The sequence below is a fragment of the Dermacentor silvarum genome, chromosome 4 (assembly GCF_013339745.2).
Source record: "Dermacentor silvarum isolate Dsil-2018 chromosome 4, BIME_Dsil_1.4, whole genome shotgun sequence".
Classification (NCBI taxonomy): Eukaryota; Metazoa; Arthropoda; class Arachnida; order Ixodida; family Ixodidae; genus Dermacentor; species Dermacentor silvarum.
In genome coordinates, this window is record NC_051157.2 from 84,265,898 (window position 1) to 84,281,707 (window position 15,810).

The 15,810-nt window shown below is 46.7% G+C and overlaps 1 protein-coding gene across 1 annotated transcript in view; it reads right to left on the minus strand.

Annotated features, from left to right (window-relative positions):
• Positions 1–773: 773 nt before the first annotated feature.
• LOC119450338 (putative fatty acyl-CoA reductase CG5065) overlaps positions 774–15,810 on the minus strand; it is a 39,793-nt gene continuing 24,756 nt past the window's right edge. Inside the window, exons 9-13 of the mRNA XM_037713768.2 lie at positions 14,741–14,859; positions 13,227–13,466; positions 11,220–11,349; positions 8,293–8,420; positions 774–1,066 (exon numbers count right to left, since the gene is read on the minus strand). Coding sequence (XP_037569696.1) covers positions 943–1,066; positions 8,293–8,420; positions 11,220–11,349; positions 13,227–13,466; positions 14,741–14,859 — 741 coding nt within the window. The 3' untranslated portion in view covers positions 774–942. The remainder of the gene's footprint in view (positions 1,067–8,292; positions 8,421–11,219; positions 11,350–13,226; positions 13,467–14,740; positions 14,860–15,810) is intronic.

Sequence of the window (15,810 nt, forward strand, 5' to 3'; positions counted from 1 at the left end):
AGAAAACTACTGAGAGCAGCCAACTTTATTTCATTCTGTCAATTTCTGATTTATAATGGATCCTTTTAAGCAGCCCTAGATAGTAGCCAGCTCACATAAATTACAAGGTTGTAAATAGAGAGCTTGTTCATAATGTTCTCGGTACTTATGGGAACAGGTGTGCAGACTTTACACGACAGCGTGCATTAGTTTCACAGCGAAGCTCTATATGGCTAGGTTCTGACGAAAAGTGTCTGCGTGGACAGGATATGTAGAAAAATGTCGCGTCGACAAAATTGAATCCACAGTAGCCTGCTGCGCGCCGGCGGTGATCCGTGGTTCGGGAGTGGATGGCGGAATAACAAAACGTCATTGTGTACCCACCAATGTGTGTGCCTCGTTTTCTTGTGACGTAGGCATCGCTCTAGCAACGTTATCAACAGTTGTACTTTGGTCTTGCTACGGCTAGGACTAGCGTAGTCCGTTCTGAAGAAGAAGAACGTGCATGGAAACGGCGCCGGCGTGAGCAATAGCGTGAATGGGCGCGAAGGTGACCGGAAGCTGCTGTAGCCGAACGCGTGTCGTCCGAAGGATCCGTAACGTCGGATAGCCGCTCTGTGACCGACGAAGAACAACAGCGTGCACGTGAGGACCGCCTTCTGCGAACAGAAGCGGGAGTGGGCGCGAAAGCATCGGTAACCAATTGCAGTACATCACAGTGACCACAAAGCAATGGTTACCACGGTGACAAAGTAAAGAGAAAATGAAAGACTGTAATAACAGCAACACAGCAACGAAGTTATGTGTCTTTATTCAATCAATGTAGCAATTAACCACCTATAATTCAAGTACAGGTTCGCTGGTCTTCGCATAGTGGAAGGGCTCTGAATTTTTTTTATAAGGGATAATAGCTCTATTGCCTGCTACAGTTTCGGCGGCAGACCTAATGGGACAAGTAGCGTGTCACACGTCTTTCGACCAAAGCGACATCGCTGTGGTGGCGAGGTTCCACGCTGTCCCCGTCGTCAGCAGTCGACACGCTAAGGCAAGCAGGATCGCCTGCAAGGACAACCGTGCGACGTAGAGCCTGCGAAGGATAAAGAAAATCGCCGTTGCCTGTCGTTCCTTCGTTTCTTCATTTCTTACGCTGGCGCGAGGACATTTTTATTCTCATATTAATTCGACTGGTGTCTCTCTGTACACGTAATTTGTATTATTATTTTTTTATTGTACTCAAATGTACTATATCCTCCTAAGAAGCCTCTGGAATATATACTACACACAGAAAAAAAAATCTGCCAGATATGTAAAACCTGGAGTAAAACAATGGTAATATGCGTTTCTATCACGTAACGTTGCGGGCAGCAGTCGGTCGAGGCTTGTAAAAAGGTATTGACCTATAGTTTGTCAAGAATGTATGTAGCCAAGTTGCTACCTACGGGCGTACGTGTGCACTGGCTACGCTGAACAGCCGTTGCAGAGATTATAAACCTTTCGAAGTCAGTGGGACATATCGGTCACACTCCAGGGCAACTTCACTGAGCCTTACCTGTGAAACGTGCAAACATTTTTGGGTGACCATGTTTCTGATTTTCGGTGAATATTCTTTTTCCTTTATATTACATATTGATCAATAGGACGGAACGGATACACCGACTGTATTGTTTCTCTTACTTTTCTGCTATGTGTTGATATTTATTTTGCCAGCTCTTTTTCAAGCCACCACAACAATTAATACACTATCTGTCGAGTAAGCTTCTTCTGCTAAACTAAAAATAAAGGAAGCACACAAGCTTATTTCCCCCATATTTGTTTAGTGAAAATACCTGGCATGTATTCGTAAAGCTGTATAAATTTCAAATTAGGTGACGGAGGAATCTTAATTTGCCATACCCACTTCTACCATATCATGTATTTTTATGTACACTGCAAGACGAAGGGCTCTCCAAGCGATCTCCAATTACCCCTAAATGCGCTAGCTGATTCCGAGTTATGCCCGCAAATTTGCTAATTTCATGACACTACCTAATTATCTGGCGTCCTCGGCTGCGCTTACCTTCCCTTGGTACTCATTCTGTAATTCTAGTAGGCCACCGGTTATCTACCCTACGCATTGCATGGCCTGTCCAGGAAGCTTTAGCTCGGGCCCAAGTCCGACGTGGCCGATTCAAATACATGTAAAACGCAGAAACGCTTTTCTGAGATAACCCCTGGACCGATTTTAATGAAATTTGTTGCATTTGAGAGAGAAAGGTTAATTCTAGTGACTGTTGGAAGCGGACATTCGATTTAGGGCCTGAATTTTGTAAAAAATTGGAAAAATTTGAAAGTTCGCAAAAAGAATACAAGCACGAAGTTTACAAATGAATAGCTCTGCATCAAGAACAGATATCAGTTTTTCATTTAAATGCATCAAACCTCGTCAAATTTGGTGCAGCGGTTGCGAGAGAAAACAAATTGTCCTTTTACAAGTATTTAGATAGGAGCACCCGGGCTAAAGCTTCCTCTTAATGTCAACTAGATTATCGGCCACCCCCGTATGCTCTCTGATCCACTTCACTCAGGGCAACGAGGCCCTGCCAAGTGATAATTGCCTCGATAGATGATGGAGCATAGAAATCACACTTTTTTTTCTCCTATACAAAATGTTTTTCAGGTTACAGATTTAACTTTTTGTGAAAAATACCTGATCAAGAATACACCCTTTAACGCTTTCGACACAATGCGAGAAGTTTTTTGACACGAATAAGAAACTTTATCGCACATTAAGGTGTATAGCAGAAATAAAATGCAACTTGCTCACGAAGTGACTGAATTTTAGAGCGTCAGGCCGAACTCTTTGCCTCCTTTCAAATAAGTTCTTTCTTTCTAGAGCCCGTCTTGCGAAATGGGCATCAACCGCCATGGTGGCTTAGCGGCTATGGCACTGCTAAGCACAATAGTACGCAATATCAAATCCCGGCCGCATTTCGGTGGTGACGAAATGCAAAAACGCCCGTGTGTCGTGCGTTGGGTGCAAACCCCATTTGTCTACAATTATCTCGGAGTACCCCACTACGGCGTGCCTCCTTATCAGATGGTGACTTTATTACGTAAAACCCCTGATTACTTGTTGTCTAAATGGGCACCGTATAGTATTTCAGTAGGTTCCGAGACACTGCGTTGTTGATGAAAATGAGCTCGCCGACGCAGAAGCAAAGTTGGACCTCCGCATTTCAGTCCCATTTACAAGGGCGCTTGCCGACGGTAGGCTATTCGACATCACCCACCGTCGCTGAAGCAAGTTACTGGTCTCAGCCAGAACACCGCCATCGAAGCCTTCGTTCACTTTATCCCGAGCATCGATCCAGGATACCTTCACGTAACACCTAAAGAAGCCAGGCGATCCTTCTGCACTGACTGAGACTTTGTGTGGCTTTTACACAATACTATATGGCAATCCTGCAGGCTGTGCGGGCAGCCCGGTCTGTGAGAATTGCGGTGTGCCGGAGACTATGTAGACCACGCTCTTTGTGTGTGTGCCGCTGCAACTCTTTCGCACTCATCGACAACCGGCCACTTTCTGAAAAGCTTCTTTTAGGTCGATGGCCAAAGTACTCCGCGGGTCAGGCCATGACAGTCATTGTGGTTTTTTTTTTTTGAGAAATAGTGAACTGGTTATGCGACTGTAGTAAGGTTTTCCGGTAAATTTATTTTATTCATGCCTCTTCTTTTCATCGTCATCTTCAACTTCTCCCTCTCTTTTTATTCGCCTTTCCCCATACTTAACCGCTGAGTAGCAGGCTAGAACGCAGTAGGCTCAGGCCGACCTCGCACCTTTTCTCTCATAATGAATCTCTCTAGCTCTCTCTCAGAAGGATGCCCCGTAGTTCTGAAATGTACCGGAACGCTTAAAAAAATAAATACGCAAATTATGTCGACAGTAAACAAAAAAAGCAACAAATAATGGAATTAAAGAAATGCAATGTAAAAGAAACTGTACTATAAGCACAAGACAGTATATTAATATACATTAACTGATTGACGACATTACAGAAAACGTCCCACGCAAATTAAGAAACAAATTTAATAGAAAAGTTGGAGGGCGCCTAAACTTCTCCTTTAAGAGTGGAACGCGATAGCATTCAAAGATCCATGACTGCTTCTCCCGCTTCCCGGAAACTGCAGCTTATGCAACCGGAATGTTTAACAGGAAATGCTGGCGGCGAACGCCATGCACGAAGGCGAGCTTTATGGTAGAAACGCGGCCTCTTGCGTGGGCCGATTCCGGAGGTAGTACACAGCCGCGCCAAATAATTACATAATTTTCATGTTTCTCTTATTGTTTCGCACTTTTAATATTTCAGTCTGAGCGGATTTAACATGAAAGGCATGCGCTGTCGGCGTTTTGTTTTATGGCATTTGTTTGTGGACTGTCATTCTCAAAATTCCGAGGAATAACTTTGTCAAGAATGTAAATAAAGGTATGAGAAACTTTGGTGATAGAATGGTGCGGCAATATAACCCGCATCTACCACATGTCATATAGCAAGGCGGGACATATACATATGCCTAAATATATACAAAATTTCCGTTCACGGGACGTCGACGCCGGACGCCGACACCGGATTTTCTGTGACACGGAGCCGTTAACGCTCTGGTGCTAATAAGTTAAGCGTCCGACGTGAAGCCAGCATAGCCTTGCAGCAGTTGCCAGAAGTTTCTGTCCAATGGCGCAAGAAAACAATTTTACTGAGGAAAATTCAAACTAAGAAAATCAATAGTAGGTCACACTGTTCATTTCACGCTAGGACGTCGTCAGCGCCAAATAACTTGCCCCCCGGCTTCATAATTTTATTGTTCATACAAAATGATGTTTGAAAGTAGCGCAAGAAAAAAAAGTGATTTTCGCGACTAATATAACAGCTAATTGTGCTGTAGGCGCATTCGATACCACTAGGGCTCAGTGGTTGTGAAATTGAGATTGAGAGTAGTCATTTTGTTTTCTTTCATATGTTTCCCGAAGCGTTTTCTAGAAGCATAGTGGGAATTTTGTTGTTTTTCGGCATATTTATTTGTTCGGGACTGTTATTTACTGGAGAGAGAGACAGAAGAAAGGGGAAGGGCAGGGAGGGTAACCAGATGGGAAGATCCGGTTTGCTACCCTACGCTGGCGAGAGAGGGGAGGGGGAGGTGATTTACTGGAAAATGTGATGTAATAAAACCCTTTAGGTCATTCAGGTGCATGTAGATAGTCCATCAATAAAAATTGTCGCAGTTTCACCCGAAAGCTGAAGCATCAATTGCGATAGCAAAGTAGTAGAGAGCTATACGGAGTAAGGATAGTAGTTTTATCAGCTGTATAAACTTGGACATGCAGCAGCACCAGCAGTGCGCTGAACTGTTGTCGACGCCGACGGCGTTTTGCCCGCGTTCGCACCTAACGCGCGCGGCGTTTTTATATAAATACACATTTGGTGCCGCAGCTAAACATCGCCTCCCCTCCCTCCCTCCCTCCCTCCCTCCCTCCCTCCCTCCCTCCCTCTCTCCCTCCCTCTCTCCCTCCCTCTCTCCCTCCCTCCCGTTCCCCCACAGCCTTTCGCGCGACGGAAAAAGTTGCGTTTGCTCTCTATATATAGAAAGGAGGAAACAGACGCTTAATTCTGCAGCCCTTCAGGCAGCACGGCGCAGAACGCGCGTTTGCTCTCCGACGTGCGTTCGCTCCCCGTGAAAGCGCGCGTCCCTCGTGCCCTTTCACTCGCACATACAGCGTCCAGAGCGCGGCGACGATTTCATCGCCGTTGATTCCATACGGAACCTCACGGCGACGGCGACGACGACGGCAGAAATCCGCTTTGGAATGTCCATATAATTGCTATCGCAATAAAAGCAAGGAAGACTCATTGAACTTCTCCCAACCTGTTCGCTAGATGAAAAAGAAACTGAAACTTCGAGGAAATAGCGTTAGCAAAAGTTCAGCTGAAGGTCCGAGTCGCACTGGCGCTTTCGCTGAGTTTCACAGTATATTCAGTCGATCGGCGAGCCTTGACGTCATCGACGGCGTTTTGTTGTTGCTGCAGGGGTGGTCGGGCACGTCGCTCAGCCTCCTGGCGACGCCGCTTTGCTAGACGTTCGTCCCTTTGCTCCAGTGTCTCCGCAGCACGTTTAGCCTTCTTCTGTTCATTCCTCCTACGCTCAACCGCGAATTGCCAGGCAACTACTTCGGGATCCGATGAGTCAAGCTTCTCCGTTCTTCTGCGCTGTTGAGCAGCATTTGCGCTCTCCTTCTCCATGGCTATACCACACTGGCAAACGCCAGTCAGAAGCGCAGCGGCTCCAGCGCAGTGTCAGACGGCGACTGCACAGCGAGCGCGCGCCGGCGCCAGTGCGTCTACCACGGCTACGACGTCACTCCTCTGGAATGCGCAGACCGGCGGCGGTGAGTCGCGCGCGGCGGCGGCGGAGTTCGCGAGAGGTGCCGGCTGCGGTGGCTCCGGTGCGCAAGCCGTGTGACATCACTGATCCTTGCGCATGCGCAGCACGGCTCTTGATGTGCCACGCGAAACGGGCTTGGCTAGGCCAGTGTAGCTAACGCTACAAAAGAAACTTCGAGGAGCTTGGCCTGCGAATTCACCCATGCTAAAACTCTTTCACTTGCTAGTTCCTGCCCATGTGCAATGTGTTCATTTGATTCGGGTGCCTGGTCATAAAGGTTTGTTTTATTGCGATAGCAATCATATGGACACTCCAAAGGAGATTTCTGCCGTCGTCGTTGCCGTGAGGTTCCGTATGACGTCAACGGCGATGAAATCGTCGCCGCGCTCCGGACGCTGTATGTGCGAGTGAAAGGGCGCGAGAGACACGCGCTTTCACGGGGAGCGGAAGCACGTCGGAGAGCAAACGCGCGTTCTGCGCCGTGCTCCCTGAAGAGCTGCAGAATTAAGCGTCTCTTTCCTCCTTTCCATTTATAGAGAGCAAACGCAACTTTTTCCGTCGTGCGAAAGGCTGTGGGGGAACGGGAGGGAGGGAGGGGACGCGACGTTTAGCTGCGGCACCAAATACGTATTTATATAAAAACGCCGCGCGCGTTCGGTGCGAACGCGGGCAAAACGCCGATGGCGTCGACAACAGTTGTGCGCGTTGCTGGTGCTGCTGCATGTCCAAGTTTATACAGCTGATAAAACTACTATCCTTACTCCGTATAGCTCTCTACTAATTTGCTATCGCAATTGGTGCTTCGCCTTTCGGGTGAAACTGCGACAAATTTTTTAAAATGAAACTGCCGATTCGCTGGCAAAGACATCACTTTCTGGCCCTGTTCTTCCTATTCTACCAGTGATAGCACACATCACGGCAGCTAGATTTCGGATGCGATCAATTAGAAGAGCCTTATCAAACCAAGTTCTGACTGCTTCTCCAGATTATAAGCACCTGGCATTTCCCTGGCGTAGCGAATCCTGTAACACAAAGATGCTTGAGGTTTCTCTCACCAAATTACGTTGCCGCATTCCCTCATTTTTTTCTACACAGGTCGGATTTGGTTCCCTCACCCCTCTGCTCGTTTTGTAATGAGGAAGGGACGACACATCACTTTCTTCTATCTTGTCGCCGCTTTACTGCGGCAAGAAAAAGATTGTTGGAAATACCTTTTCGAAGACTTGGCCTGGACTTAACAGAACCTAATATTCTTTCGTTCGGGGCGTCCACTTTGGGATTCAGCCGCAGGAATGCTTGCTTTGCTGTCCAAACATTTTCTTACAGAATCCAAAAGAATGCTCTGCTAAATTCTATCGTTTTTTCTACATTTAATTTAATTATTACTAATTCGATATGACTTTCCGGATTTTATTTTAACAGATAATTCTACGCTACTCAATGCTAATTCCATAGATATTTAGAGATATATGCTCCATATTAATTTGGAATAATCCACCCATTTCTTGGCCAATCCCCCATCGTGGGTAGGAGCCACATACGTGATAGGCAACAATAACAATAACAATATTACGAATTTATCGCGAACTGGGACTTAGAATAGAATGTCTCCGCAGCTGGGATAAGGTACTTTTTATTTGGTACAGTTATATTTCCTTAGGTTAACATTACAAGAGCCAACATAACGTTTAACGGAAATAAAATACAACTTTTTCAGCCCCTGCGATATTAAATATAAAGAAAGCTGTAGGTTTTTTCAAAGAATACATCACGTGTATCTTGAGAGAGAGAGAAAGAGAGAGGAAGGGCCACTCCTCCTTAACAGGTTACGTCTAAAGGTCGCCTTGAGACGACTCGAGCAGCACACAAGCCACAGTTTGAATTTACAAATGTGCTCACCGTCTCAATTGGCTTCGTGCCTTTGGAACCTCCAAATCTTTGGCCTTGAAAAGATACTTGCGGATTCCCAACAAGTATTTATCCCAATATGACTGGTAGTCCAGGCTCCGCATGTCAATGTTGAACAACTGAAAAAAGAAAAAAAAAAAGAAATCCTTCATTGAGAGAGGGAGGACCAGAGGTAGCTGATTGTGGAGGGGAATGACGGGTGGGGTTAGCAGGGCACCCGCTAGATGTCGCGTTCCCAGACCACTGGCTGCAATAAAGATCTCGCAACCAGATCTCGAAATAATCAGACGCGGCCGTAACTTCTAAAACTGTACGCAACAAAGAGCGTCGGCATTTGCACTGCATCATTTTAGTGCATTTGAACTTCACGTAGCGAAGTGGAAAGGCGCTGAGCTTCCAAACGAATGTTTCTAGCTGCTTCTGTCGGTAGCTTAGTTTATTAATTATTATTTTTGCTCGCTTGTTGACAATGGCCCCGCCGGCCGCAGGCACGGTTCAGACAGCTTCTATTTCGGCCTTTCGGCCACCACGCTGAGCAGTGAGTGCGTACACGACACAAGACTTTGGCCAAAGCTGCAGATGCAGTGTAAGTATGCCTTTCATTTATTCATTTGCCTGCGCTTCAATCTTAATAGTGTGCAAGCTTACCGGCTGAAGGCTACGAATGTAGCAGCCTGATGTTAGCTTTTACCCTGTATATTCTAGCCTTTGCAGCGGTATACTTTGGTTGTTACGGCTGTGTTCGTTAACTGTACGTGCAACAACAATTGGGAATAGGCGTGTGTGTGCGCACGCAGAAAATGTTTTGTTTGTGACCTGCCGCCTCGACCACAGTAGCTGGTTCCGACCGTTGAATTCTTGTCGTTAGCGCTGATCAGATAATTGGGGAATAGTTTTTTGATTACTTACAGCGGAGATTGAAATGCATTAGCGTACGCGCGGTAAAGAATGTCGCAAATGGCGGAGCGATTTCGCCTGCCTCGTGGTGCATGGCCGCCGTTTGAATTCGCTGCTATGGAAAGTAAAGTTGCTCGAGTATGTCAGTCACACTTTTGTGGGGAATACATAGCGGTGACTTGCACGCTTATCGAAGTTCAACGTGCCGTGATATTTTTTATCAGCGGGGGTGGTAACGCTATGTTGATGCTGCAGGTATAGTGTTACCCTGTCAGTCATTGCCGGAAATCTGTTGCCGGTCATTGTCTGCCGTGAGCTGTTCAGCGCTGGGGGTATGTATAGTTCGTTGTGCTCGCCTTGTGGAAAGGTGTGCATGGCGAATGGTCGTAAATGCGGGCACTCGATCCTTGCGCAGCTGAGGCAGATCAAGCTCGCACGCAGTCTCATCCCACATGTTCCAGTGTCTGTCGCAGTACCTTTAGTTCACGACAAAGCCCGTCTTACCTCTGCTGTCTCACATTTTAAATAAATTGCTCGAGCGATTTCGGGCCTCCAGGCTGAACATTGCTGAAGCGGCGCGCGGCGGCCGATGTCTGTTTGCAGTCGATTCAGAAGGCGTTCAATGGCAACGGGCCTGTGGCGGCCACTGGTGCGCAATGCGCAGACTGCTCGCTGTAAAAGGTCTATACAATGTTAACTATAGCGCCGTGCGAATCAGTTTGTAATCAACGATGGAGCCAATGTCTCATGGAAGGTGGTTTCAATCCTGCGATATTCTAAAAAATTCTGATTGAAATGTTAGTATTGGCTGATCCAATTCCGTCTTTACGGCAATGATCCGTGCGGCGCGACACGTAGTGAGATCGAACAATAAGGTCACTGTGAATTTAAGAACGATCATAATCTTTGTGAAGCAGGCTCTACCGCAAGAACGTTTGAAGCCAAAAGCACGAAGATCCGACAAATCCATGTACAAACCATGATTTCTGTCGTGGTATCGTTCTACGTGATGCAAGTGATGGAAGGGCGTGATTAACTTGGGTTGTATCTAGCGGTACGGTTACAATCTGAAGATTTAAATCGTACTGAATTATTGTGAACAAGGTTGAGCGAAAAAAAAAAACTCCGACGATTACAATACTACCTAATGCGAATTTTGAGCGCAGCTGTTTAGGTGTTTTGAATTCGCGATATGTTATGCCAAAGAATTTGATTCTGAAAGACGGTCCTCTTGGAGGCGGCGCTGAGTCTCTGCTCGGGCAGCTCGTTTAGCAGCAGCGGCAGACGAAGCATTTCCGCCGGTGACGTCGCTCATTGTTCAGAAAGAAAGCGTGAACACGGGAACGCGTGGTACGCGCGGAGCGCATTCTCTATAGTGGCGGCAGCGCAGGTGAAGTAGCGTATGCCCAGTGGGTCCGCACCCAGCACCCAACTGCACCCAACCGCACCCAGCGCCCAGCACCCAACTGGTGCTGGTAAGCGAAATCGGACGGTAATTCAGTGGTGATTTTCTGTTACCAGACTTACGGCACAACACCACCTTCGGTATTTTCTATTGGGTTGGCAGAGTAGGTATGTTTATTCACTGTCTGAACATATCAGCCAGCATTATAGAACTAAAGAAACTGGTGCAATAAAAATTGCCAATAATACAATCATAAGTATGGGGGCTGTGTTAAAAGGTAAGACGCTTGTCAGTGAGCTTGAGTAGAAAACCAGATGCATTGCGCCAGACCGATAAAACTCTAACCACGGTAAGAAAAAAAATTGCTGCGGATTAAGGAAAATTCCGTTGTTTTCTGTCGCAAGGGTGCTGACAGCAGCTTGCATGTGTGAGTGTGTTTAAGGCTGTCGAGGCTTCTTCGAGGGCACTAGGAAATCGTGTGAGAATGTGGATGGACACCCAGCACCTATCTGAAGGAACCAGATTTGCACCAAACTTCTGAAGCTCTGTTCGTTATCTGTTCGTTCTACAGTTTACATTTCAGCGCTAAGCATGCTTTCTTCATATTTTGACTTGCCTGCTTATCCTTGGGAGAGAGTTCACGTGTAAGCCCCACGACGTTGTTCGTTCTGAAAAGCCATCCGTGAGTCGTGAAGTACTGTACAACGTCCATGGATTTGCGAACCTTCTTGTAAAGTGGCACGAAACTGCAGAATAAAGAAGAATGAAGTTACAAACAAAAAAGACCGAGCAATTACAACCGTGAGCTCGTCGTTGTCAACCAAATATACTGTTGGCCATATACCATCGCAATGCGCCAAGCTTTTATGACAATGGTCATACGAATTAGATTTAAGCTAATCGTTTGGAGTCCTGTTGAGCAGATCGCGGCTATTCCTACACTGTTCCTAAACACCTGGATAAGTTATAGTTTAAACAATAATTAATTACCATATCAGCCATTAGGCATTTGGTTGAGTTTCTTGCGCCCTACTTACGAGCCTTACTTCTTAGCGATGATAATAATTGATCAAGTATCACAAGAGGCAGTTGTGGTCAGTGACTGCGGAAATGCGCAAAGAAGAGAGGTCTTCAAGCCGATACGGCTTCCATGTGTATACTGTGAATACTTGATCGCATTAAAGGCTCTTGGACTGTCGCATAGGAAGCTGACTGGGCTTTGAGACATTTCTTATTTATATCTTTTGTATCGGACAGTGACTGCCGAACCCTTCACTATGTGAATAATGCTGCCTTTATCTGTTGTTTAAGAGTTCTCAGCTAGACCTGTATACAGTATAACGTAGTTTAAATGTGTATATCAGTTTAAACCTATTTTTTACCCCATATGTATTGCAATCCGACTTTTATATGTTTGTACCACTCCAGTTGTCACGCGACAGCTGTTTTCCCATTGCAAACTGTGGCTCTGAAATGAAGGAACGTGATGAAACGCCATGGTCATTTGCTTTTCTGTCGCCTAGCAAACCAGTTGAGCTAAACTGGTTAACCTCCCTACCTTTGCTCCTCCACTCTCTCCTTCCTTCCTTACGATCAGGCGCGAACTGTAGCATAAATGTAATAAAAAGGGCCTCTGTGTTGCCATTATCAATATTGCTGAAGTTAACCAGAACGGGTGTGTGTTCGCAATGAAGGTGCGTTTCTGCACTCACTGGGCGGTTATTTATCAGACGAATTCATTTACGTTACAGTCATTAAACTCAGCAGGCATGAGCTGTCACGACTGTCTGGCAGCAGGATCAAAGGGGCAGCGTATGGAATCTTGCATACTGCGACACTGTAGCCAAATAGGAGCGGAGGTGGATTTTTTTCACAACCACTCTTAGGTTTGATACGAAGGCCTCATAAAGCTGACGTCGGACTCGCTTAACTAGCAGAAGATAAAATCTTCATCATTCATAAAGTCTTAGTGGGACCAAGCATATTTTTCAGCAATATGTGCGGCAGTGGAAACAACAGCTTTGATGGCGCTCATTCGAGTTTGAGTGTAAAGAGATCATTTTTTGTATACAGTTTCTCTTCCTACGCCGTAAGTAAAGGAAAAAAAATCACCGCATATCCACGAAGTGAATGATTATGAGTGGGCGAAGCACCAGGGGATCATTCGGGTAACCGTGAATCCCCCGACGCCGGCAAGCGGACCCAGAGGCGGCGAGAGCGCGGGAAGTGGCGGCAAAACGCCGGAAGCGTTCTCTACCTGAGGTTGGTGGCTCCGATGCTCGGTTCAAGCGCGAGATTCGCGAGCCCTCAGTTTCGCGTCGGGAACGAGAGAGAAAGAGAGCGCGCATCGGGAACGAACGCCCTTGTGCACCGCAGCGCCCCTAGCGGTCTCCATGCAAACCAGAGCTACGGACACCGGAGGACGACGAGGGACAAGGCTCGGCCCTAAGGTGCTTCGCCCCTAAAAAAAGAAAGCTGGAACGGCAGACATTGCGTATATATTATCAAGGTCATTCTAACGTAGTACTGGTTACTTCGTCTCACAGACCATACTGTCGAGAATGATTAGCGTAGCAAATTAGCGTAGCAAAACGCGCAGGCCTCTACGGTAGATGATACTGACCTTTGCTTCCTTCTCATTAGCTTCAAGGCCAAGTCTGCGGCGCTCGCAGGCAGATAACGCAGGCAATAGAGGTGGATGTTGTGCCACACCTGGCTGTTGGTCACGGAGACCTTAGGGTAGAAGGTGGCATCTGGCAGTGGATGTTTGAAGATGGCTCGCTGCATCGTTTCAACCAGTTCTGCCCACGTGTGTTGCTGTAGGGTGCCACTCGTGCAGTGGTACACTTTCATGTACGTTGGCCTGCAACGGGAGACTTTGCCCTTCAGATGTGAAACAGTCCACTTGTAAAATGGTCATGATAAGTGAAATGAGCAACAATGTGGGGGACAAAGATGTTTTTATGAAACAACATAGCGAGAGCTGGGACTAGCGACTGCGCCTGTCCTCTCCCGATGAAAATGGGTGTGGAATATATAAGACCCTGTGCAGCAGAGAGTGTCATGAAATGTTGTTAGTTGTCTTGAAATGACAACCACTTCGGCAGTTTCTTTGTTAATGACAGTTAGATGTGACTGCTCAGTCGGCAAAGTTGTACCATTCTGTATTATGTCGACGCACCGATATATTGCGGCAGAGTATATGAATGAGCAATCACCGTAGGGTTGATTAAAATGATAAGTGAAATAAAGGTATACTGGCAAGAGAAATACTTGCGCAGCTGACTCAGAACGCACACACACGCACACACACACACACACACACACACACACACACACACACACACACACACACACACACACACACACACACACACACACACACACACACACACACACACACACACACACACACACACACACACACACACACACACACACACACACACACACACACACACACACACACACACACACAACCCACACACCCACCACCCCACACACCACACCACCACACACACACACACCCCACACACCACACACACACACCACACGCACGCACGCACGCACGCACGCACACACACACACCACACACAACACACACACACACACACACACACACACACAACACCCACCACACACACACACACACCACAACACACACCACCACCACACACACACACACACAACACCACACACACCCACACCACACCACACCACACCACGCACACGTGCGCACACACGCACGCACACACACACGCAAGCACGCACGCACACACACACGCACGCACGCACACACCGCACGCACACACGCACGCACACACGCACGCACGCACGCACACACACACGCACGCACGCACGCACCACACACACACACCACACACACACACACACACACACACAGCACGCAAGCACGCACGCACGCACGCACGCACGCACGCACGCACGCACACACACACACACACACACACACACACACACACACACACACACACACACACACACACACACACACACACACACACACACACACACACACACACACACACACACACGCACACACACACACAGCACGCACGCACACACACAGCACGCACGCACGCACGCACATCGTGCGACCATGTATGGCGCGCTTACCTTGCTTTAAAAGTGCGCCAGGCAACGCATATGAGTGTATTTGCCAGAATGTCTACAGGAACGATGTCAGCTAGGCACTTCTTTTCCGTAATGAGAGACGGTAGCAGGCCCAAACTCAGCTGGGAAGGTTTGGAAACAAACACGACACGGTTTCACAAGCCTGGAACAGTACTCAAAGTTTTGCTCAAATGCCGAAGTATAATATAACGGGTGTTTGTGTGAAGACTTAATTTTTAATATTGCTTGTGGCAGATAGCACAAGTATAGTCTCGAGCTAGTCTAATCGAAGAGGCGGACATTACTTGCACGACAAAACGAAATTCATGATCGACTAATTAACAAAATTTCACTGTTTAATTTTTAAATTTAAGCTGTGATAACCCAAGACCTGACCAAATTCCCAATGAATTCCTGCATAGATACGCCGAGTGGGCATCCAAGTATTTGATCTTAATTTTTCAATCATGAATTAGTAGGGGATCGTTTCCCTCTGCTTGGAAGCGCGCATAGATCGGGCCCATTCATAATGGTGGCCCCACTATCGATGCTAGCTACTACCGACTTGTATCACTGACAAGCACTTGTCCTAAACTCCTTGAGAATATTGTATCAGAGCACTTAATGACATAATTTAATGAAAATAATTTAATTTTTCAGACCATGGTTTAAGGAAAGGTCTATCTACGGTTACCTAGCCTATTGAACTAGTACAGGAACTTTCCAGCACTATTAATTTCCGTGGCCAAACCAATATAATTGCTTGGACTTGGCAAAAGCTTTCGATAAGGTATCTCATGCTAAGTTATTACTTAAAATCAATGTTACTTTCAAAAACCCCGCTCATAAAGGTGGTTTGGTTCCCATCTTACGCAAAGGAGCAGTATGTACAACTGGGACGTGAACAATCTAGTTTATCTTTTGTAGCCTTTGGGGTACACCAGGGAAGCGTTTTAGGGCCCCTCTTTTTCATGATCTTCATGAATGATTTGCCTGGAGATATTACTAATCAAGTAGAAATGCTCGCAGACGCCTGCATAATATACAAAGGAATAAAATCACCGAACTATCAG